Source organism: Rattus norvegicus, chromosome 7 (genome assembly GCF_021556685.1).
Source record: "Rattus norvegicus strain SHRSP/BbbUtx chromosome 7, alternate assembly SHRSP_T2T, whole genome shotgun sequence".
NCBI lineage: Eukaryota > Metazoa > Chordata > Mammalia > Rodentia > Muridae > Rattus > Rattus norvegicus.
In genome coordinates, this window is record NC_141540.1 from 144,220,203 (window position 1) to 144,243,260 (window position 23,058).

Here is a 23,058-nt window from a genome sequence, read left to right on the forward strand (position 1 = left end):
GTACCTCCAGCCCCCAGCCTTCATGTCTCTTCTCTCTCCCCTCACTCTGTAGGCCAGGTTGGCCTTGAACTCATGGCATTCTTCCTGTTTCTGCTTCCCAAGTGCTGAGGTTACAGGTATGAACTACCATGCCAAGACCTTTTTTTTTTTTTTGCCCCCAGTACTGGAGGGGGAGCACAGGGCCTTGTGCATGTTAGGTAAGGGCTTCACCACTGAGCTTCTATGCCCCAACCCTTTGTTTATCTTTTTTTTTTTTCTCTTCTGGGTTGAGGCAGTCTTTTTCTAAGCCCCCCGTCTACAGAGATCTTTGTGGCAGTCTTGGTACTGGAAGTAATGGCAGACAGCTTTGAAAATCCCCAGATGGCCAGTCACATTGTGATCTGTAGAAATGAGCTGGTAGGGGCTGCAGTCTTCTCTGTGTTAGGGTTATCATTTCCAGAGTCTTTCTTCCCACTAGAGTTAGGGGACACGGGCCTGCCAGGGTCAAGATCAGAGGGAACTGGGGCTGGGGATTTAGCTCAGTGGTAGAGGCTTACCTAGGAAGCGCAAGGCCCTGGGTTCGATCCCCAGCTCCGAAAAAAAGAACCAAAAAAAAAAAAAAAAAAAAAAAAGATCAGAGGGAACTAAAAGTAAAGGAGGAAGAAAGTGACGGTGAAATGGGTATGGCTGGGAGTGGAAGGAATTCTGGGAAACTTCAGTTTTCCTGGAGGTTTAATAAGGGCTGGACAGTGTTGAACTTCTTGTTCTCAAGGGAAGAGGCTTTTCGTGGGTCAGGTTCTCTGAGGTCTAAACAGAGGACTGGACTGGAAGTGTTTGTTGTCGATGAAGAAAAGGACTTTCTGTAGCAAGTAAGGCATGGGGGGGGTCTTCTCTCTGAAGGACTTTGAGATAAAAGAGGCCTTGCTGCCTAATTTATGGTGTGTGTGTGTGTGTGTGTGTGTGTGTGTGTGTGTGTGTGTGTGTGTGTGTGTGTTTATTTGACTTTAGGAGGGTGCAGTTCAGCACCTGGATCCTCTCAGCTGCCCAAGTCCAGCTCCTTTTTTTGAATTCCTTGTTTATCAAATTTACTCTTTAATCTTTCTTCTCCCCCTCCTGCCTTTCTGGTGTCTGGATCATGTTTTGTTCAGACTTCCACAGAAGCTCCTGGGTGAGATCTAGCAGCCAAAGAAGGTGGAACTTGAATGGGCTGTTTAAAGTCAACCTACAGCTTCATTCCTGTCCCAGAGCTCACCATTAGTCTTTCAGAAACCTAGCTGGGTACTGTCATTTTGTAAGCTTTGGCAGATGGCCTTTCACCTGATTAGTCTTCCCAAATCTCCTCTAGTTGGTGAACTCACTCTGAGTCTGGAGACCAAGGTAAACCAAGCACTGTTTGTACCACATTGATAATTGCCATGCCCTGTAGTTCACTGACAGGTCCAGAGAACAGAACTGGTACTGGCTGAGGCTGTGGTGCAATGTCCTTTGTCTCTCAACATGCTAATTACACTGTCAGACTTGAGCCATCCTGGTACCACCAATGTGTAGGGTCCTAGGTAGGTCCCCTTAACTTTAGTGTGAGTTGTGGGCCTTGCCAACCTGAGACTGACAAATCCTGTGATGTTGGGCTAAAGGCACTTCCTGATTTCCTAAGATAGGTGTGAGATTCAAATGAGGTTTTAAATTGTAGAGTCACTAGTCACTAGCATTTTCTGTCATCTCCGTTTAAACTGGATTTCTTCTCCTGAGCTGGGATTGAACAGGCAAGTGCTTGCTGGACTTAAAGGACTGTGGTTGGGGCAGAATGGGAGCCAGTGACAAGGAAATGGTAAATGGCTCAGGGAGTAAAGAGTTTCTGGAGCAAACCTGATGACCTGAGTTCAATCCTCATCACTCTTGTGATGGTCAAAGGAGAGAATAGAGCACACAAATTGCCCTCTGCCTTACACACACACACACACACACACACACACACACACACACACACACACACACATAATAAAACTTAAAAATGCATGCCTTCCTTTGGTCTAGAAAATAAATATGCAGTAAGGTTTAGAATTTACTAATTTAGAATTATGATCCAAGGTGATGCTGGTATCTGCTGTCTCCAGACCACTTCTATCTATCTATCTATCTATCTATCTATCTATCTATCTATCTATCTATCTATTATCTATCTATCTATCTATCTATCTATTATCTATCTATCTATCTATCTATCTATCTATCTATCTATGTATCTATCTACTATCTATCTATGTATCTATCTACTGTCTATTATCTATCTATCTATCTATCTATCTATCTATCTATCTATCTATCTATCTATCTATCTAGGAGTGGGTGTTGAGACAGGGTTTCTCTGTATAGCCCTGGCTGTCCTGGAACTCACTTTGTATACCAGGTTGGCCTTGAACTCAGAGATCTATCTGATTCTGCCTCCTGAGTGCAGGAGGTTCAGGAAGTACTACCTCTGCCTGGCTTAGACCACTTTAAAAAAATATTTTACTTTTATGTGTATGCGTGTATGATTTTATGCATGGCACGTGTATACCAAATGTGTGTGGGTGCCTGTGGAGGTTAACCGAGGGTGTTAAGACCTCTGGAGCTGGAGGAACAGGTGGCTAGGAACTGAACTCAGGTCCTCTGTAGGGGTAGCCAAGCATTCATCCACTGAACCATCTCTCCAGCCTTCCTGGCTGCATTTTGTTTTTACTTTATCTCCAGGCCACATTTTTTTTTTCACTTGATTTTTTTTTTTTTTATTAACTTGAGTATTTCTTATATACATTTCAAGTGTTATTCCCTTTCCCAGTTTCCGGACAAACATCACCCTCCCCCCTCCCATTCCTTATGGGTGTTCCCCTCCCAAACCTCCCCCCATTGCCACCCTCCCCGCATAGTCTAGTTCACTGGGGGTTCAGTCTTAGCAGGACCCAGGGCTTCCCCTTCCACTGGTGCTCTTACTAGGATATTCATTGCTACCTATGGGGACAGAGTCCAGGGTCAGTCCATGTATAGTCTTTAGGTAGTGGCTTAGTCCCTGGAAGCTCTGGTTGCTTGACATTGTTGTACTTTTGGGGTCTCGAGCACCTTCAAGCTCTTCCAGTTCTTTCTCTGATTCCTTCAACGGGGGACCTATTCTCAGTTCAGTGGTTTGCTGCTCAGGCCACATTTTTTAATACATACCGATTAAGAATTACTGACCTGTCCAAGGCTGTACCTCAGGAAATGAGCTTTGAACCTGTAATTTCAGATCTAAGACTGTACAGTGTGGTAAACCAAGTCAAGGAATTGGGTCTAGGCATCGGAAATGTGGTTTGCAATCCTTTCCCCACCTTTCTCCCTCATTGGTCCATTGTGAGGATAATATGAGATAGAATAAGAGAAAATGTTTTCCAAACGTAGAGCTGGCTGCATTGTTAGCAGCTATGCAAATGAATGCAAATGAGAAGCTGTGGGTGTGGCTGTTCACTTGGGAGCCAGCCCTTGTGTTTCCTTAGGTTGGTTGGAAAAGGTAGTGGTGGGCACTGAATGCTGGGGACAGGGTTTTTGGTTGAAAGCGGGTTGAGTGAATAGCAGATGAGGGTAAGGGTTGGAATTCGAGGAGAACTGAACCACAGGCAGTAGAAAAGGCCTTTCTTTCTGTTTTGTGTGTGTGCCAATTCCAAAGCCCCCCAGTTACAAGTACTAAGTAGAGAGGGAGGCCCTGTCTGGGCCCAGAGAGTGCACCTTTTTGTTCTGCGATTTTCTGGCAGCTCCTGGCTGGTGGCCCTTTCTTGTTTATTTGGCTGGGAAAGCCTTCCAAGATCTAGTCCCTTTTCTGTTTCTCTTTCCCTTGTGTAGCAGGAGTGGACTGAGCTTCTGAGCTTTCCTAAACCTACCTTCCTTGTCAGACAACTGTTTCTGCACAGAACCAGTGAGGCGTGGGTAATGAGGTGGGCAAGACAGAAGGCACAGGGCTCCTCCTTCCAGCTCCCCACACCCAGACTGGCCCCTTTCCCTTCTGCCCTATTTACTCCCAGACATGTGGGCTAGGACCGCTGGGCTCTGAGGTGAGACTTGGAGGGTGATACTTCCTAGGGCTAGCTGTTTTGAGCCCCTGTTCCAAAGCTGCTTAGACCCCAGGTTTCTATAGTTGATTCTGTTCAGGAATGCCATTGTTCTCCCTCCCCACTTCTCAGGCATCCCTGGGAATTGATGCTAATTTCAGCCTCTGGTCCCTGACTCATTCTCTTCTCCTCCCTGACTCACAGGGTGACCTTGAATTGCTGAAACCCCTTTCAGTGGGAAATTGTCCTAGCTACCGTCTTACCCAACCTGGATGGGAGAGCCTGTGTGTAGAGTAGAGGGGTGGATATTAGGAGGGTGGTGAGTTGCTTTCTTCAAAATCACCATCTAGAGCCAAAGTGCCGTTTGCAACTCTGAGCTGCTTTTGCTAGACTTCCAAGAACCTCTCAGTTAATTAGTGACCCCCAGAATTCAAAGCCGAAAAGTGTGAAGGGACTGTCCCCTCTGTGAAGGCATCAGATGAGTGGGAGCCTGGCTTCACCCCACCATTTTGCAAGGGTAAAACTTTGACTGGGTCAGAGACAGGGCCTGAGGCTATCTGTGGCATTAGTCTGGACAGTCAGGGGTTAACTTGCTTTGTCCTGGTTGATGGATTCTGGAATCATAATCCATTAGCTCTGCCTGCATGGAGTGAGGCCAGGCAAAAGCATTCAGATTGGTCTTTGTTCTTTGCTTTTGCCACCCTTGCCAGGATTGAGGGGCTGTGGATGTGTTTCCCCCTCCCTGTCTTGACCAAGATAATGGAAAGATCCTGGGGACTGTTTTGATTGGTGTTGATCCCAAAGCCATCTTTCCTAGGGAAGTATTGAGACTGTGAAACAAATCATCTTCAGAAACATCCCTCCTGGGGCCGCTACCTGCCGAGGCTAAAACTGGGGAGGGTATATTAACTTATAGGTAGAAGCCACAGCCTGGCGTGAAAAACACTGACTGCTGCTGTTATTAATGTTAGAACTATTAACATCTCAGAAGACTGAAGGTGTTTCTGCAAAGTGCACCCTAGCGGGGGAACCCCCTGAATGGGCTATGGTGTCTAAGCGGGACATCTGTACTTGTACCCTGCAGGCTGCGCTACATGGTGAAGCAGTTGGAGAATGGGGAGGTTAACATCGAGGAGCTGAAGAAAAACCTGGAATACACAGCTTCCCTGCTGGAAGCTGTCTACATTGATGAGACAAGGTGAGAGAGGCATAAGGACGGAGAAGGAAGATGTCAGATAGGCAGAGCTCCAGAGAGTGAGGGGGCCAGAGCTGGAATGAGGCAGAGCTGTGTGACACGGACAGACAAAGGATGGGCAGAGATAAAGAGGCAGATAGAGCTGGAAAGAGCTGGGGTGGAACTAACTCAGCAGTGGCATGTTTGTCTCACATTCCTGACACCCTGGCCTGATCCCCAGCACTGGGAAAGACAGAGGTAAAAACAGTGATGGCTTCAGGGAGGCGGCGAGGGACCCTAGAGCCATCTAGTTCTAACCTCGCCCATATGGAATACCTGTGCTGGCCAGGAGGGGTGACTCTGGTTCTATTCGGCTAATGAGTACTTGTAGTACACAAGGATGCATTGAAATGTGTCTGTAAATTATATGCTAGCTCTTAAAGATAGAAAAAAAGAACATAAAATATATCATTCACTTATTATATGCTTAGTTTTTTCTTGAATAATATTTTAGACAGATTAGCGTAAATAAAATTTGTCATCAAACATTCTGCCGGTTTAAAACATTCTTTTTCTTTTATTTTAAAAAGATTTATGTTAATTTTACTCGTATAAATGAAGGCCTGCATGGATGTATGGACACCGCATGCATGCCTGGTACCAGCATAGTGGCCAGAGAGGGTGTGGGATCTTCTGGAACTGGAGTCACAGGCAGTTGTAAACTGCCTGATGTGGGTTCTGGGAACTGAACCCTGGTCCTTTGCAAAAGTAGCAAGTGTTCCTAACCACAGAGCCATCTCTTACCATTGCCAGTTTCTTCTTACCATTTTGATGTAGCTACTAGGATAGTTTAAATTTCTTTGTTGTTGTTTTTGTTTGTTTGAGGCATGGCTTCATGTCACCCAGTTTGGCCTTGACCTCGCTATGTGGCTAATGCTTGCCTTGAACCCCTGGCCCTTCTACCACCACCACACCTAGGAAAAATTTAAACTTCATATGTGGACCTTGAAATTTCTTTTTTTTTTTTCCATCTTTATTAACTTGAGCATTTCTTATTTACATTTCGATTGTTATTCCCCTTCCTGGTTTCCGGGCCAACATCCCCTAGCTCCTCCCCCTCCCCTTCGCTGCTATGGGTGTTCACCTCCCCATCCTCCCCCCGAAATTTATTTCTGATGGACTATGCTGCCCTGAGCATCCCTGGGAGGTGGTGGTTCGTCTTTTGCTAAGTAATGTCCATAGTGGTCTCGCTGCCTACAACAACTACAGTGAGTTGTTTCACTGTTAGAGACGTGGCATACAAAGATAGACACAGAGAGCTGTAGTAAACGAAAGGAAAGGTTGAGGAGGATGGCAGGGGAGAGTCGCTAAGTGGGCTGGGTGCAGGGCCCGGAGCTGTGACTTTCCTCCTGGTCCTCAGGCAAATCTTGGACACTGAAGATGAGCTTCGGGAACTTCGGTCAGATGCCGTGCCTTCAGAGGTGCGGGACTGGCTGGCCTCCACCTTCACCCAGCAGACCCGAGCCAAAGGTCGCAGGGCAGAAGAGAAACCCAAGTTCCGAAGCATTGTGCACGCTGTGCAGGCTGGGATCTTCGTGGAGCGGTGAGGTTTGCCCATTCTCAGCCTGCCCGGCCTCTGTTGTTCCCTCTGTCCCATCCAGCCTGATCTTTCATGACCCTACCTGCCCTGAGACTTATTCCCACAGCCCCAATTGCCAAATTTCTCCTCCCTGGGCTGTCCCTGATTTCTCTATGTTCTTTCTCAGGATGTTCCGGAGAACGTATACCGCTGTGGGTCCCACGTATTCTACTGCAGTCCACAACTGTCTCAAGGTGACCCCCTGGGATTTGGGGAAAGAGCAGAAGGTTAGGGGTTGAAATAACCATTGGGACTAACAGATATTCTGTTCGTGGTGTGATTTTTTTAAAACTACTATTTCTATGTTCTACTGGACAATTTTTGCTTACCCAAGAGGCAAACCCTTGTCTTCTTGTCTTTCTGGTACTGAAGACACCTGGGTTGAAAAAGACCCACTTAACCACTTTGCTTTCTTGCCTCATTGGGAAGTACACCTAGAAGTCCGACTGATCTTGCCATCTCGAGGGAGATTTGGAGGGGAGCTTTCCTGCCTAGTCCGTTGCTTTTCCACAGAACCTGGACGTCTGGTGCTTCGATGTCTTCTCTTTGAACCGGGCAGCTGATGACCACGCTCTGAGGACCATTGTTTTTGAGTTGCTGACTCGGCATAGCCTCATCAGCCGCTTCAAGGTTTGGCAGCATTTTACCTCTACTCCAGGCAGGACTCCGTTCTGTACTGTTCTAAAAGATTCCCAATGAGTAGACTTCCTCACTCTCTCCCAGTGTCAGGGATGACACCCTGTCCATCCCATTCCTGCCTGTCCTGAAACTGCTGTAATCTAACTTCTCCCTTCGCTCACTGCTTCCTGAGGTACCAGCCTGCAAGTAGTTAGCTTGGGACACTGTTCCTTTTCCTTCCTGGCCTGTCCCCTTCGAGCTGGCGGTCATCTGACTCCCCTTCCCCCACCACCCCCCATGGACTCTGGAGGTCTAGAGCCCAGTGCTGCCATCCTTTGGGATTAGAGTCTCTCCATTTGTTCTCCCAGGGTGGGGGTGGGGGGTGGGGGTGGGGATGGAGGGGCCAGAATGCAAACCTGACTACTCTGCCTCCAGCTCTGGTCTGTGCTGGGGATTGTCTGGAGTGGACTAGCTCTGGGCAGACCTGGGAAGGGTTGTGTGCTTGACAGAGAGGAAGACAATCTGGATAGAAGTCTCCTCGAGGTCTTTTGTCTGGTGGGAACAGCACTGGGAGGGAATTGGGCCAGGGACAAACATTTTGGAACTCACCTCTGGAAGAGGAGTGTGAAGGGTTGACAAGTGGCTCCAGGCATGGGGTGGCACCTGGGGTGGAATAGATGTTGAAGGTGAAGTAGCAGATTTTTGGAGGATGTGGGCTAAGTAGTCAAGGTGGGGGTGTCCTCCCAGTGGTCCTCTCTTACTTCACTGGGGACATTGCCTATGCAGGCTATCCTTGACCTTTGACTCTTCCTCTTCTGACTGAGCTGCTCAGCTGGGTTCTCCTCTGGGGCTTCATGAGGCCTGGCCCCCCAAACATTCCTTGTCCATTCCAGCTCTGTCTCCTCAGGCTAAGAATTGCAGGCTCCCTTTCCTAGCTCCAGTTTCAATATGTAGTTCTCAGATGTACTTCGGACACCAACTTCTTCCAGACTCCCTCCTTACGTGGGGCCCTAGGGATAGGTACGGTGGGTTGGCTGGCTTTAGCTATCCTGCCTGACTGTTTCACAGCTGTTAAGAGATAGGGGTGTCTACTGCATCCTGGTCAGGCTTCCTTCCCAAGCTCCATGGTCTCTTCCCTTCCTGTTCCCTCCCTATTCTTCCCTTCCCTCTAGGGACACCATGGCAACGCAAAAGCAAGGGCAGTTGTCATGGAAACAGTCCTTTAAAATTCCCTGAATTTGGGGCACAGCCCTCCAGGGGTAAGGGTGGGGGATGCTTGGGTCTGACTAGTGGCATGTCTTCTGTGTCCATTGTCACTCTGACGCTCTTTTACAGAAGCCTCCCTAAGTCCTGAGACCTGCATCCCTTCCTGGTGTCAGGGAAAGATTAGCCTTGCCTTATAGGAACCTTGAGCCTCTGGAAGGAGGCAGAGATATCCCAAGGGCATATCTGGTCAGGGACTGAATTGAGAGTGGATGGTTAGAGCCCTGGCTCTTGGGATATGTGCACTTGTGTGTAAATGCTGCAGGCCTAGTGAGCTGCCCATTGGCGTATGTGGGGTGGAGGTGGTCAGGGAGGGATTTTCAGAGGAACAGGTGCTCCATATCTGTTATGAGGCTCATCTTAATCTTCCTTTGTTTCTGAGCCCTGCTCCACGGTATTAGATTTGTAGGTGGTGCAGGTGGTTGGTAGATAGGAGGGAGGCTTTCTTTTCTTTCCTTAGAAATCTCCATGGAAATAATAATTATAGATACTCTTCAGAGAGTGCTTACTAAATGCCTTGTATTTTTTTCCCTCATTAAATCCCAGGTTGCTAGTAGTGTCTTTATTTTGCAATTAGGAAGGTACAGGAAAACATGTGGATTATCCAAGGTCACACAGGCTGCAGGTGGCAGAGCCTGAATCTGAACTAGGAGTTGGACTAGCAGAGCCCGTGCTAGTCCTTTGGGCCACTCCCAGTTCTCTTTGGGGAGGGCGTGTGGGTGAAGTGAGGTGGGGATCTCCCTGTATAGCCCACTCTGGCCTGGAACTTGCAAACCTTTTGCCTCAGCCAGCTGCTGGGATTACAGGTGAGCACCGTCACACCTTACTGCCTTGTAAAGAATGCTGGGATTGCCTGTGGATCTGTGATGTCACCATTCCTCCTGCAGATTCCCACAGTGTTTCTGATGAGTTTTCTGGAGGCCTTAGAGACAGGCTACGGGAAATATAAGAACCCTTACCACAACCAGATCCATGCCGCTGACGTGACCCAGACTGTCCATTGCTTCCTGCTCCGCACAGGCATGGTGGTAGGTGCCTGGCTATGCTTTTGCTGTTCAGGGCCTGCGGGTCTGGAGCTAGGAGGCCTTGGCTGCTCTTTCAGTGCTCTTTTTCTCATCTCGCTTCCTGGAATCCCAGCACCTTTTGAGACAAGCTGCATTCACTTCCTCCAGAGAATTGCTAGGTGTACCACACTTCCGGGGCAATGCTGGGGACACACGATGGGGTGTGGTGGGTTTATGACTGGTGGGGACATTCTGAGAGTTGAAACACATGGCTGGCTTTGATGATGGGTGGGGTGAGGAAGGTGCCTGGAAGTGATTGGCAGATGCTGGCCCTGCTTCATGCTCTTCCTCTTCCCCTAGCACTGCCTGTCAGAGATTGAGGTCTTGGCCATCATCTTCGCGGCAGCCATCCATGACTATGAGCACACAGGCACAACCAACAGCTTCCACATCCAGACCAAGTGAGCAATGGGGCGTGGCAGGAGCAGGAGGGGCCAAAGCTGCCAGAGGAGCCCTTTGTAGGGGGCTAGGCATGACATACAGCTTCGCAGGTCAGAATGCGCCATCCTGTACAATGACCGATCGGTGCTGGAGAATCACCACATCAGCTCTGTTTTCCGAATGATGCAGGATGATGAGATGAACATTTTTATCAATCTCACCAAGGATGAATTCGTGTGAGCACGGGCCAGCATGCGGCACCCCTGAAACCCTTACCCTGGCCTTCTTTCCTCTTATCTTTGAGTCCTACCCCTTGCTCAAAGGACTGGTCTCTTCTCTGTCTGCTTAGAGAGCTGCGGGCCCTGGTCATTGAGATGGTGTTAGCCACAGACATGTCCTGCCATTTCCAGCAAGTGAAGACTATGAAGACAGCCCTGCAGCAGCTTGAAAGGTTGGAGGGTTGTGGGCCAGGGCCAGGGCCAGGCCAGAGAAAGGGCCTTGTGAATCAGGATACGATGAACAGTGGTGCGCTGGGGTTTTACCTGAGTACAGAGTCTCTCCTGGCTCCAGGCACTCATCTGAGTGTGCACGGGTGTGTGTGGTGTTTGTGAATGTGGCCTTGGATTTGTGTCTAAAAGGCCTGATGGAGGGTGTTGGCCAGGAGCCTGGATGGGGCATTTATTGTAATTGCAGGACAGGATTACGCTGGAATGTTGGGAAATACAATCAATCTTTTTGGACATGTCCTTGTCTGAAATGGTAACAGTGAAGCACCTCTGTCCACACTAGCTTCAGTTCTAAAAGGCCACTGGGAGAGTGTGTGAGAGGTTAAAAAAGAACAAAAACGAAGACAGAGCAAATGTTATAATTCTATCTAATGCTGTTTAGAAGTGGCCGGGGATGGATAAGTGTGTGTAAGCAAGAATGGACTTGGTGCCCTGGAGGTATGTGATGACCTGTGTGTATGGAGTCTGAATAGAGACTATGGGGTCACCATGGGACATTTTTGGGGGTGGCTAACAGCAATGATTATCATTTTGAATAACATTACTAGGTACACATTATGTGTAGACACATTGAAATACTTCACTTGTGGCTTGAAGAAAATGAATTATGACACTTTCTGTAACTTGCTTAGTGTCTCACAACTAATGGGTGGTAGATAGGAGAGGGAGTCAAATTTATGTCCATTGAGTCTAAGAGCTTCGATTATGATAGATTATTAAGAGTTATGTGAAACAGGCGTGTGTGTGTGTGTGTGTGTGTGTGTGTGTGTGTGTGTGTGTGACTGTGTGAGTGGAATTGGGGGAATGGCTAAAGTTTCCTTTTCCTAGAAGGTCAGTTTCTTTCTCCTTAACCCTAACCAGGATTGACAAATCCAAGGCCCTGTCTCTTCTGCTTCATGCTGCTGACATCAGCCACCCAACCAAGCAGTGGTCAGTCCACAGCCGCTGGACCAAGGCCCTAATGGAAGAGTTCTTCCGCCAGGTAACCCTGTCAGTGGAACCTTCCTACCTCCTGCTCTGCAAGCTTCCCACCTACCTACCTTTCACTCTTGAATGGATCCCAAACCTGTGGGGTCAAGAAGTTTCTATCCGTCCAGCTGGGTCCTGGGTTTCCCTCTGCACCCTCATTTTCAGATCATAGGGCAGCATCCTTTTCTCCCATTGCCCTAGCCCTCTCAACCCTGAGGCATCCATCCTCTTTTCCCAGGGTGACAAGGAGGCAGAGCTGGGCTTGCCCTTCTCTCCACTCTGTGACCGCACCTCCACATTGGTGGCCCAGTCCCAGATAGGTGAGTCTGAGGGGAAGAGGAAGGGAGCCATCTGGGCCTGGCCAGGCTTGTTCCAAGCCTCCAAGTCCCCAGCCTGTTCTTCTTGCTGAGTCAAGGATGAAGGGCTGGATGGAGCACTCTTGACAAAGAAAGAGGATCTCTCTGGGATTTCCTCTCCAAGCTGTCCTCAATGGGAAGGCTCTTTCCTCAAGTCAGTTCTCTAGGCTTTGTTACTTGCAACTGAGGCTCATGGCAGTGCCCGCTCTCGCCTCTGCCTAGCTCTCCAAGTAGGACATCTTCGCTGATTGAGCACTTCCCGCAGGTTTCATTGACTTCATTGTGGAGCCCACCTTCTCTGTGCTGACTGATGTGGCAGAAAAGAGTGTCCAGCCCTTGACAGATGATGATTCCAAGTCTAAAAGTCAGCCCAGGTGACTGTGGCTGGGGTAACCATGTGGCCTGGCTCACTGAATGGCAGAGAGGATAGCTTTATGAGAAGAGACACAGGCTAGAAGGAGCTGGGAGGGAGGTGGGCTACCCCTCTGCTTGTCACAAAAAGGATGGGACTAGAAGGGTGTGACTTACACCTAGGTTTCCAAAATTAGTTTTCTCTTTAAGGGTCTATGCTGTCTCTCAGATAATATTGTTTTTGTTTTTCTTCTACCCAGAGAAAAAGTGCAGAGGAGGAGTGCAGTTGTGGGATGAGAGACAAGGATTTAGGGTATCTAGAAGAGGAAAAGGAGAAGAACTCTGATCCCCTAGCCTCCTACTGATCTTTTATCTCTACGTTGAGGGTTAAGAAGTAGGTTCTGGGGGTTGGGGATTTAGCTCAGTGGTAGAGCGCTTGCCTAGCAAGCACAAGGCCCTGGGTTTGGTCCCCAGCTCGGGGGGGGGGGGGGGAAGTAGGTTCTGAAGAGGGCTGGGTCTTATATCTGGAATTGGGTGTGTGTATGGGATCTTGTTCCTAGCTTCCAGTGGCGCCAGCCTTCTTTAGATGTGGACGTAGGAGACCCCAACCCTGATGTGGTCAGTTTCCGCTCCACCTGGACCAAGTACATTCAAGAGAATAAACAGAAGTGGAAGGAACGGGCAGCGAGTGGTGGGTGCCGTTATGTGTGCATGCGTGTGAACATTCTAAGCCGGCCAGCAGAGCAGCAGCAGCCCCCTGTTTGTTAAGTCTCAGGAAACTCCTTGGTTCCTGGAGTTGGGAATGGAACCAGTCAGGCTAAAATTAGGAAGGCACAGGAAAGACTGACCGTTTGAATGATTCAGGCTGTTCTAGAATGAGAGCTGAAGAGATGATAGGAACAGCCTATTATTCTAAGCCCTGGGACTTTGTTCACACAACGGTTGGACCCCTTGTATTCTGTGGCTGTCTCCAAATGGTGCCCCTGGAGATCCGGGTAACTTGGTGGTGCTGGCCACAATGTTAGCAGGGGATGTGAGTGTTTTATGTGGGAGGAGTACAGGTGGCTCAGTTTTGAGGCAGGTGGTAGATGAGGGTCAGTTCTCTTATTTTCTTCACATACATCTTTGGTTCTAGAGAAACTACTTCTTGGTTTAATATCAGATTTCTTGGAACCCTCTGTAGGCATCACCAACCAGATGTCCATTGATGAACTGTCCCCCTGTGAGGAAGAAGCCCCATCCTCCCCTGCAGAAGATGAGCACAACCAGAATGGGAATCTGGATTAGGGAACTGGGAGCTGGCCAGGTGAGCTGGGAGGCAGGAGGTTAGCCAAGCCAATCTGGCTTCAGGTGGCTCATCTCTGGGCTCCACTCAGCAGGCAGTGGCTAAGCCAGGGTGTGGGTGGGAGGCAAGGGGCTCCTGCCACCTTCTTCGGTCCCACAGTTCTTTCTTGAAGGAAGAAAGGACAGGACAATACAGGCAGGGCAACACATGCACCAGTCTTTGTGAGATTAGGAAACAGGCACCAGTCTAGGCACAAGGCTCAGTGAGGGAAGGTGAATGAATGTGACTCTACTTCAGCCTAGCTCATACCAATGGCTGCCATGCTTTTGAAGAGGCGTAGCACCCAACTGGAGATCAAGGGAGGACTGGGTGGGATTTGGAGAAGGAAGGTCAGGTTAGAGATGAAATTCTAGAACAGAACTCTGAAGTGTCTCCTTCTTTCTCTAGGTCCTCACTGAGTCCAAAGTCTTCGATGTCATTAGCACTATCCATCAGGACTGGTTCCCCCATCTGCTCCAAGGGAGTGTGTTGGTTGTGATAGAGACAGCCCACCTGAGAGCCAAATGTTGGAGCAGGTGGGGTGTGGGAAGGGCCCCTCTCCACCCACAGGCCCCCAGTGGTCATTGTGCCCATCCCTTGCCTCTGGACTCCCTCCTTGGCCAGGTGGCCACTTGGGAGGAGTAAACCCCCTGCAGGCTTCCTACAGTCTGGAGGGGAGGGTCAGAGACGCCAGCCCCCTGGGCCCTCCCCATCCTTCTTGCCTCCAAGTTTCTAAGCAATACATTTTGGGGGTTCCCTCAGTCCCCCACCCCAGATCTTAGCTGGCAGGTCTGGGTTTTCTTTCTCTTCCCCAAGAAAGGGCCAGAAATAGGATAGGAAGCTGGCAGTTTTCAAAGCCCTGCATGGGAGGGCAGGTGTCCCTTCAGGTTCCTTCCTAGGATGGTGTGGGGGACGTCCTCTTGACCCCATACCTGCACTTCTTCAGTCCAGTCCCTTGCAAAGTCTCTTTCTCCTGTGCCCAGACAGTGGCTGGGAGAGGAGAGGAGCCATTGGGATTCTGTCTGAGGGAAATCTTTCCCGGAGTCCTCAAGAACTTGGGGATGGTCTGGGCTTGGTGGGCTTGTAACAAAAAGGGTTTTGGCCCTTTGCTTCCTTCCTGTCCCCGGGAACTCATCCGACCAATGTCTGTAAATGCTCCGAGGTCTTCCTTCAGGATGTATCTTATGAGCAAAGGAAGGAGAGAGCAGCTAGCCCCAGTGCAATCAGGGTAAAGTATTACCCAGTAATCCATGTTGTCACAGAGCAGGTCCTTCCTGACTCCCTTCTCCCAGAACTGGCCCACTAAGAGAGTCCCCTCCCCTGGGCCCCCGGTGGGTGGAAGGCAGATGGGGAGGGGCTCAGGGCTGTTGCAACTTGGAGCACCCAGAGCAGAGTGCAGCCAGGTAAAGCCTCTTCCTGTCCTCAGGCTCCTTGTCCCACCTCACCCCATATAAGGCCAAGTCCAGGTGACTGCCTTCTCCTCTCTTGTAAATACATGCATTTGTACAGTGGGCCCTGTTCTTGTGAAGTCCATCTCCATGGTCATTAGACCTGACACTCCAAATCGCATGTGACTCCCCCATGCTCTTGGTCTCCCAGGCCCCTGCTATAGCCAGAGATCAATAAAGAAGGGAGACTGGCTGGATGTGTGTGGTGTTCATTAGGTAGAAGCTCTCTCACGTGTCATTTATAGTTATCTTCCTAAGCTAGACAGAACTCTGCCATGGTATTCTCCATGAGTGTTGAAGCGGGGATTCAAGTAAAGCCTATCTGGGGGTGGGGGTGGGGCGCTACGGCACACAGTCCTTCACTGCCCAGGCTATGCTCTTCTTAGCTATGTGGTACTGCTGAAGAAAAGGGGACGAAAGAGTCTTCCTTCTCCCTCCATCTCTTTAATTCTTTGGGAAAATCAGAATCAGCAGCAGAAGCCTGGCTAGAATCAGAGACCACTTCTCCATTTGTGCATGGTGTTAGTCTTGCCCTGACCTTAGTAGGTAGGACAATGGAAGAGGGGTTTCTAGTCACTGGGTTTTCTGACAGTCTTTGTTGTCAGGTTAGAATAAGGAACAGTGCCACACAATTGGAACCAGATTCCAAATACTCCCTTTGTCAGGGGTTTCGGGACAAGATGCACTTCCCATTTATGTCCAGCAGATGGTGCTATAGCAAGCCCTCGCTGGTCTGGGTATCTGCTTTAGAGTGGCAGTCTCCCAAGTAGGCGGCCCTGCTACGTGGGCGGAGCTTTCCACAGTAAGAAAGGAAAGCCTTGAAGTGATCTCCTACTTCCACACTCCTCTTTTTCTTTATGCTAGTAGAGGCTAGGCTTCAGTCAGTTTCCTATTTCCTAGCTTAGTTGGTCCTGAGGGTGGGGGCTGTGGGGTGCAGACAAGAGCCGAGGGAGGAAGGAATCCCCAGGCTGGAAAGAAGAAAAGCACCAAGGACCTAACACCAAATTTATCACGTTTAAAAACAAGAGATTAAGAAACATCCAGTGTCCATGAACTTCCACACTCACTGGCGATCCCCGGATGTCAACTTCTGTCAGACCTGTTTCGGGGGAGGAAAGGGGAGGTGACTGAAGGGTCATAGGCTCATCCTTCTGGTCAGCCCAGCCTCTGGGGGAGTCCTGCTATGGATCTCAGTCTAAGCCCCTTCTCTTCTAAGCCCACAGTACTTTGGTTCCAACTGCCGTTTATTAAAAAATAAAATTAGTTCTATGTTCTATTTCCATCACCTGTTCCAGAAGGTCTACACAACAAAGTCTCCATTGGATCCTTCCTGCAGTCACTTAATCCCTCCTCTCTGTCAGAGGGCGTCTCTTAGCACAAAGGCTAACTTATTAGTGACCAAATAAAGCTGCTCCTTTGTCTGTTCTCTTGTTTCCAAATACTAGCCCTACAGCCCGCTCTCCTGAAGGCCCCAAAGCCCAGCCCAAGGACCTTACCAAGCTGGCTCCTTGGGAATCCAGTGGTAGCATGTGGGCTGAAAGGTCCTCTGTGCTGGGCTCCACACCACGCTGCTCCTGAGTCTTGGGTTTGGATTCTGCAGGCTCTAGGGAGGGAAAGTGGGTGGTGGAGGGAGAGCTGGCCCTTATAAAGGTGTGCAGCTGCTGAGAAGGGGCCCAGGACCCATTGTGAGCAGATCTACCTTGCCGTCTGGGGTTTCTCTGATTACAGTTACTATGACAGCTTCGCTATTTTTTTTCTGTAATCAGAGATTGAAAAGTAAAAATAAAACAAAACAGACCCCCAAACCCTAAAACATGAAAAAATAAATAAAAAAAATTAAAGTTTAAACTGAAGTGATGCTGAGCTTGACAACTGATACGAGGCAATACTGTTACCTATCCCTACCAATACTGTTACTGATCTCTATCCCAGTTAGAGATCACCCACTGGACTGTAGGAAAAGAGTGTGCTTAACTACAGGATGCTCGGCTGGGCATGTTATGTAACACAGTGTGTGTACTGTATCACTTTCACACGATTGGAAATTCTGGAATGCATCTGGGAGCAGGGAATGTGGTTATGGGTTAACACCATCAGCACTACATTCCTTGTATAGTGGTGTAGCCCTGACTCTGATACAGGGTCAAGTGCGGATCTAAGTCTGGTGGGTTTTTGTTCCTTTTCCAGCCAGGACAGGATCTCTGGGGTCTAAGGTGGTAGCTTACAAAAAGACAAAGGGAGTCAAATACATGATGTGTGGAATATATCCTTGTCCTTGACTGGGCTTTTGGCTATTATTCCATCCCTCCCAGGCTGTGACTCTTCCTGGTACCCCAGTGGGTAAAGCTGTCTTCCTGCAAGGCTGGGGAAGTGCATTCTGGTGCCCTCCCAGGGTTGTACATACTTTGTGCTGTCCCCGAGGTATCTGGCCTTGACGCTGAGCCTGTGTCTGGGATCCCAGGTGGGCAGGACTCCTGGTTCCCTGTGCTCTCAGTGGCTCCCTCAGGTTCTTCCCCTTGTTTCTGTTGCCCTAGGTGATGTTCAACCATTGTCTGGAGCTCTAGAGGCATAGAGAAAGAAAACATTGGATATAACTTCCTAAAAATCTCCCGTGGGAGGCCTCCTAAATTCAATAGTCCCACCACTGGGTCCGTGCGTGTTGCTGGGTGCTTTAATTTCCCGTGAACTGGGCTCTAAAAGGGAGGAACCTTTGCTGGGCAATAAGGGGAGAAGAAAGCAGGAGCATAATGTCTTTTCAAAGGCAAATAGAGGGGGAGTGCCTTTCAGTGCAGAAGACACTGCTAATGTACTAGGACCTGTGGTCTCCCAAGGGGCAGGAGAGAAGCCTCAATTTGGACTCAGGGAGTATAGTACCTTGCATGTGCTGTGATGATCAGGTTATGTGTACCATTTATCTGTCATAGTGAGGAGGTGGTATTCTGGCTTGGTCCAGGGACCAGCTTTATCAAGGCCACAGGAGCCTCCTACACATAGCAATAGCCCCACTCAAATAAAGGCAGACCCAGTAACCTCCCAAGGACTCCCTGCAAAGGGTTACTAGATCTACTCTCCAGTTTTTGCCAGAGGAGAAATTGGGAAGGGGATGACAAACCTTTCATGGTGGGTGTAGTCCTTGTCATCTTCTTCCGTTGCCGTGGAGACATTGACAGTGTGGACTGTGAAGGACACAGAGCCTGGATGGGTGCCAGCTCTTCCCACCCTTCTCCTCTGCTTTGGCATGATTTTGGATTAGAGATTAGGGCAGGTGGGTTTTAGGAGTAAGAGAAAATCCTTGTTTCTTAGCTGTTTCCACCAGGCTGAGAGACAGCGTATGCTGGCAGGGGTGGGGTGCACACACCTTTTCAGGGTACATAGAAGAGGACAGCAAAGGCCTTACTGGTGAGGAACGAGGCTTTTGCTTGGGTTCTGGGGTGCTGACTCAGTGTCTGTATATGCCAAGTGGTGCTCTTTTACTGAATTACACCTCAGATCTGGAGAATGAGGGTTTGGCTTTTGAGGTCTGGGGTGAAGGGTAGAGGCCAGCTCACCTTGAGAAGTGGGTTGGGGATCCGGTCTTCATCTACTTCTGGGGAAAATAGTGGGAAAACTGGTAAGAGCAGGAAACCCGGAGGTTTCCTAAAGGCCTGAGTTCTTAAGAAGAAGGTACATAGCAGTCACCTCTGTCCTGAACTGTCCCTGTCCTCTCTGGATTCCCCTGTACTGTGGCTTGGCTTTGTCAAAACAGGCTGGACCCTGTGAACAGCCTAAGCCTGCACCCTGGCCTCAGGCCTTGGAGTCTGAAAGCAAATCTGTGGTCCCGCGTTTTTTCCTCGTCTGCAGCATCTGGGTCTCTTTTCCCTTTCAGTCATTCTTTCACCCCCAGGTCTGAGCTGAGCTTTCACAGGAGCAGGGCCAGGTCCATAGGTGTGCATCATTTATGAAAGTTGGGGTGGGGAGAGCTGGAGACTTTGGCATCCCCGATTTCAGACTATACCTACCAAGCTCTTCTGACATCCTCTAGGACCTTGTTGTGTCCCCAGACCCTGGTGGGGACTCTGGTGACCAGAATTCCAGCTGCTCCCTGAGCTGTTTCTAACCTCACCCTCTGGGGACCTGACACTAGATGACAGAGACAGTCTCTCCCCCTCACAGCTGTCACTACATTTGGAGTGGGGATAACGGCATCTCAGTTGCTGGAGAAACCTACAAGGCTGTTGTCACAGCAACCTGCACTAAATTGACCATCCTAATTCCTGGACATTAGGAATGTGGCTGTCTGTCCCCTCCCCTCCTAGCACAACTCCATTTTCCTAAAAGCAAAAATAAACCTTGCTGAGCCAGCATGGGGATCTCTACTACTGAGGTCTGCCCTTTGTCTCGAGCACCCGTCCCCTCCTACAGGGGTTACCTGGGGATGACTGGTCGCTGGTCAGCACAAGTGTGGCAGGGGTGGGGCGGCGCCTCCGAATCTGGGTTAGGGGAGGAAGAATAAAAGGTCAAGTTCACTAGGAATACCTACCAGGCTGACTCTGCATATCCCTTAAAACATGTCTGGTTACTCTGGAATACTGTTGGTCCATTCTCTTCTTCTGGGGTGAGCTGCTCTCGGGGACACCCTGGGTGTCTACACAGTCCCTTCCTTTGTACTGTCTCTTCACCCTATCCTTGTCCTCCCTGGCTCTCCTTTCAGAAACGCTGTCCATTCTGTGCATTGATTTCTGGCCTTTGTCCTTCTGTCCATCCTGGATCAATGGTCAGAAATAACATGAGAGGTCAGAGGGTTTTCCCAGTCCACCCCTGAAGCAGACATTAACCCTTTGTGGGCTCCTACCTGTCTGCAGAAGGCCTCTCTCAGGCTCACCCACCGTGAAGGAAGCATACCATTCCCCCGGCCACCACAGTCCCTCAATACTCTAACGTTTCAGTAGCCTTGGATACAATGGATTTTTAATTGGTCAGGGAATAGGGGAAGTGGTCCCAATGGTGAACAAGACCCGAGGAGGGGTCCTGGCTAGACGACTGGCCAGCGCCAGGGGAAGTGAACATATAAAGCTGATTGGTGGCTAGAGTTCCAACTGAACCCTCCTTCTGCCACTGGTTTTCCCTCTTGTCCTGCTCTCTATTAAACTGATGGTTGGTGAATTCTACAGACTCTTGGGATGTGTAGATTTTCCTTTCTGGGGAAGGTTTGGAAGAGAGTGGTACCACAGGGGTGGCTCTCTCAGGGCCGTGGGTAGGCAAAGCTAGCAGTCCTGAGGAAGCAGTGTCCAGCGAAGACCCAACTGATCAGATTTAGATATTTGTCTCTTGGCAGTGGTGGCTGGAAGTGATGAGATATCTAGAAAGTGGGAATGGTAGGAGGCTCTTTCCAAAGAAGGAAACAGCTCATGTGGAATGAATGACTTCTTGCTTTAGGGCAAACCGGTGGCATCTGCTTTTAGTGACATTTCAAGGTCCCAGCAGAGCCGGACCTGTGTGTGTGTGTGTGTGTGTGTGTGTGTGTGTGTGTGTGTGTGTGTGTATTAAATGTGCATTGTCTCTGGTTGTTCCTGGTACAAGATGCTTCATGTATGTGGGAGTGGGACCATCCCTTTGCCAGGGTTTGACCCCTTACTTTCTTTCTGTTTGGGTGGAGGGTGGGGTGGTCACTGGAGAGGAGTGGAAGTGACTAAGCCTGTGGAAGGGGGATTAGTGACTTGATATAATACCTGTATTGGGAACCCAAGGAGCCCATGACCAAAGGTCAGCAGGGCTCTGAGGTTGGACAGACCCTTACTTACCTTACTTAACAGACCCCACCCCCCGACCCCAGACAGGGGTTTGAAGCACTCTGAGTCTTTGAGGATTGTGGTGTTAGGCAGGAGGCAGGAGGCAGGAGGCAGGAGGCAGGAGGCAGGAGGCAGGAGGCAGGAGGCAGGAGGCAGGAGGCAGGAGGCAGGAGGCAGGAGGCAGGAGGCAGGAGGCAGGAGGCAGGAGGCAGGAGGCAGGAGGCAGGAGGCAGACTCCCTGGATCCCAAGAGAGATGACTCTTCTCTGCCCCTACCTCACCTAGCTCTCAAGGACATATGAAGGTTGTGGTGGAGGGCAGCCCCCACACTCTGCTGTACACTTAGCTCCCCACTCTTTCTTCACCCTCCCACTCCCACTCCATGGAAGTTGGGGTAGGAGCTCCTGCTATGCTTGGTAACAGCAGGAAGGACTGGGGCAAACTTTCAGGCCTAGGAGACAGATTTCTGAAGACTAGAAAAGAGCAGACAGAGCCCCAGCTTTTTTCCTCTCTTTGGCTCCCTAACACGGCTATGTGCCCCATGTGCTCCCTTGTCCCCCAGCTCTGTGAAACAGCTGGCCTGCCCTCCTCCATCCCCCTTCAACACCAAATGGAGGCAGGTATCAGGTCCAGTCTGACAGCCGGAGGCAGGTCTCAGAACCTCTGGTCCCCCAGTCTCCATTCCTGGGCCCGCTTTCCTGGTTCAAAAGTCATCTTAGCCAATCTGCTGTCTCTGGGCATAGGTATATTTCTTGACCCCATAGAAACTCCTTATTCTCCTCATCTCAGGCGTGTGAGGAGGTCTCAACACACCCTCTCCAGTCCCTAGGTCTCCAGGTAGGGAGAGGAGAAGCCAGGGTACCTGGCCCTCCCTGGATCTGAGAAGCAGAAGTTTCAAAGAGCACACCTGCTTGGTCCCTTTTCATCCACACCCAATTCTACAAAAAAGCTCTAGCAATGTGGAAACCTCTCTTTCTCCTGCCCATACCCAGAGGTCTGATAATTTCAGATGGAGAGCTTGACAGTGAGTGACTGGGGGCAGGAGTCCTGGGGAGCTGGATGCTCTTGGGGACCGATGGTCCCCACATTCGAGGGAATGCAAAAGAAGACGGGCTGCAGATAGTAAGTAGCCCCTTCCATACGCTCACTGACGCTGACACACACTGCTCACTCACACACTGCCGCCTCTGCCAGGCTGCTCCGAGCTAAAAATAGGCCAGGCCAGGAGGCTGGGCCAGGGCCTTGCACTCCCACCCGGTGAGCCAAGCTTTCTTGGTGGCTTGCTTTCTGGCTGAGCTTGGACCCCAGGCCCAGACGCTACAGTTCGCCGCGCTACGTCCCGCATCTCACCCCCACTCCCTACTCCATAGGGCAGAGTTATACCCAGGTCCCACGTGCTCCGACTTGCAGAAGGGAACACCAGCTTGCAGACCCCCGCCCTCGCTCCAAAGCGCCTCCATAGCTGTCCTCATCCCTTTCCGTGCCACACTCATAGCCCAGGTGCGGATGACTCGGAGGTAAGGAGAGCTGTCTCTTCTGCCCACTTTCCGCCCCCCGCCCTGAGCACCCTTCCGGCGGTACCCTTCAGCCCAGCGATGCCACCTAGCAGGGAAACTCTGGGGGTTGACTGGGTGTGAGGGGATGTAAGGTCGCCAAAGGCGGAGGAAGGGTCGTGTCCCCACGGCTGGGCAGCGAGTGAACCACGCTCTTGGGGACACCAGGCACAGGGGCCCGTACTGGTGACGAGGCGTGGCTCCACTGTTGGGGGAGGGTATGGAGACCCCCATAAACTGGGCGAGTACGTTCCCGAAGAGGTGCGGTGCCACGCTGGGGCGAGGCAGGGATTCAGATCCCACGGCCAGGTCCCCAGTCCTTCGCCGAGTCCCCTGCCCCGCCCTGCCTGTACCTGCTCGGCTGCCTCCGGGTCCAGGTGAGGCTCCAGCAGCGGAACCGTAAACTGGATCTTCCGTGGACTGTTGTCGGGCTCCATGGCGCCCGGTCCGGCGGCGGCGGACCTCGGGCTGGGGCGGGCGCGCTCCCTTTTCGCTGCGCTCCGGCCCCGGCCCCAGCCCGGCGCTCGGCTCCCAGCTCCTGGCTCGGCGCGCCCGGCTCCGCTTGGGGACTGTGTTGCTGCGGATTGGCTCGTCACTGTCCCTCCCGGCCC

The 23,058-nt window shown here is 50.5% G+C and overlaps 2 protein-coding genes and 1 long non-coding RNA gene across 13 annotated transcripts in view; 2 read left to right on the forward strand and 1 right to left on the reverse strand.

Annotated features, from left to right (window-relative positions):
- The window catches only part of Pde1b (phosphodiesterase 1B), a 27,529-nt gene extending 12,205 nt beyond the window's left edge, over nt 1-15,324 (forward strand). For 2 of the 3 annotated variants that reach the window (XM_087556056.1, XM_087556055.1), the window contains exons 2-15: nt 5,119-5,232; nt 6,629-6,811; nt 6,975-7,041; nt 7,361-7,477; nt 9,616-9,756; nt 10,093-10,193; nt 10,284-10,409; nt 10,523-10,624; nt 11,541-11,661; nt 11,887-11,968; nt 12,270-12,378; nt 12,916-13,046; nt 13,539-13,661; nt 14,088-15,324. In XM_087556056.1, the coding sequence (XP_087412182.1) occupies nt 5,129-5,232; nt 6,629-6,811; nt 6,975-7,041; nt 7,361-7,477; nt 9,616-9,756; nt 10,093-10,193; nt 10,284-10,409; nt 10,523-10,624; nt 11,541-11,661; nt 11,887-11,968; nt 12,270-12,378; nt 12,916-13,046; nt 13,539-13,642 (1,488 nt within the window). In that variant the 5' untranslated portion in view covers nt 5,119-5,128 and the 3' untranslated portion in view covers nt 13,643-13,661; nt 14,088-15,324. The remainder of the gene's footprint in view (nt 1-5,118; nt 5,233-6,628; nt 6,812-6,974; nt 7,042-7,360; nt 7,478-9,615; nt 9,757-10,092; nt 10,194-10,283; nt 10,410-10,522; nt 10,625-11,540; nt 11,662-11,886; nt 11,969-12,269; nt 12,379-12,915; nt 13,047-13,538; nt 13,662-14,087) is intronic. The other variant, NM_022710.1, reaches the window with a different exon arrangement.
- Nucleotides 15,321-23,018, reverse strand: Ppp1r1a (protein phosphatase 1, regulatory (inhibitor) subunit 1A). Of its 2 annotated transcripts, none has more exons than NM_022676.3 (7): nt 22,801-23,018; nt 19,536-19,596; nt 18,676-18,713; nt 18,240-18,303; nt 17,532-17,687; nt 16,624-16,730; nt 15,321-16,226 (listed from the first exon to the last, which is right to left on the reverse strand). In NM_022676.3, the coding sequence occupies exons 1-7, from the start codon at nt 22,882-22,884 to the stop codon at nt 16,221-16,223; spliced, it is 516 nt and encodes a 171-aa protein (NP_073167.1). In that variant the 5' UTR covers nt 22,885-23,018; the 3' UTR covers nt 15,321-16,220. The 2 variants fall into 2 exon arrangements, with proteins under 2 accessions (NP_073167.1, XP_087414977.1); XM_087558851.1 differs by having other exon boundaries at nt 16,119-16,226; nt 18,676-18,710.
- The window catches only part of LOC102547969 (uncharacterized), a 102,354-nt gene continuing 101,436 nt past the window's right edge, over nt 22,141-23,058 (forward strand). For all 8 annotated transcript variants that reach the window (XR_015626092.1, XR_015626093.1, XR_015626087.1 and 5 more), the window contains exon 1: nt 22,141-22,411. This is a non-coding gene — a long non-coding RNA (uncharacterized LOC102547969). The remainder of the gene's footprint in view (nt 22,412-23,058) is intronic.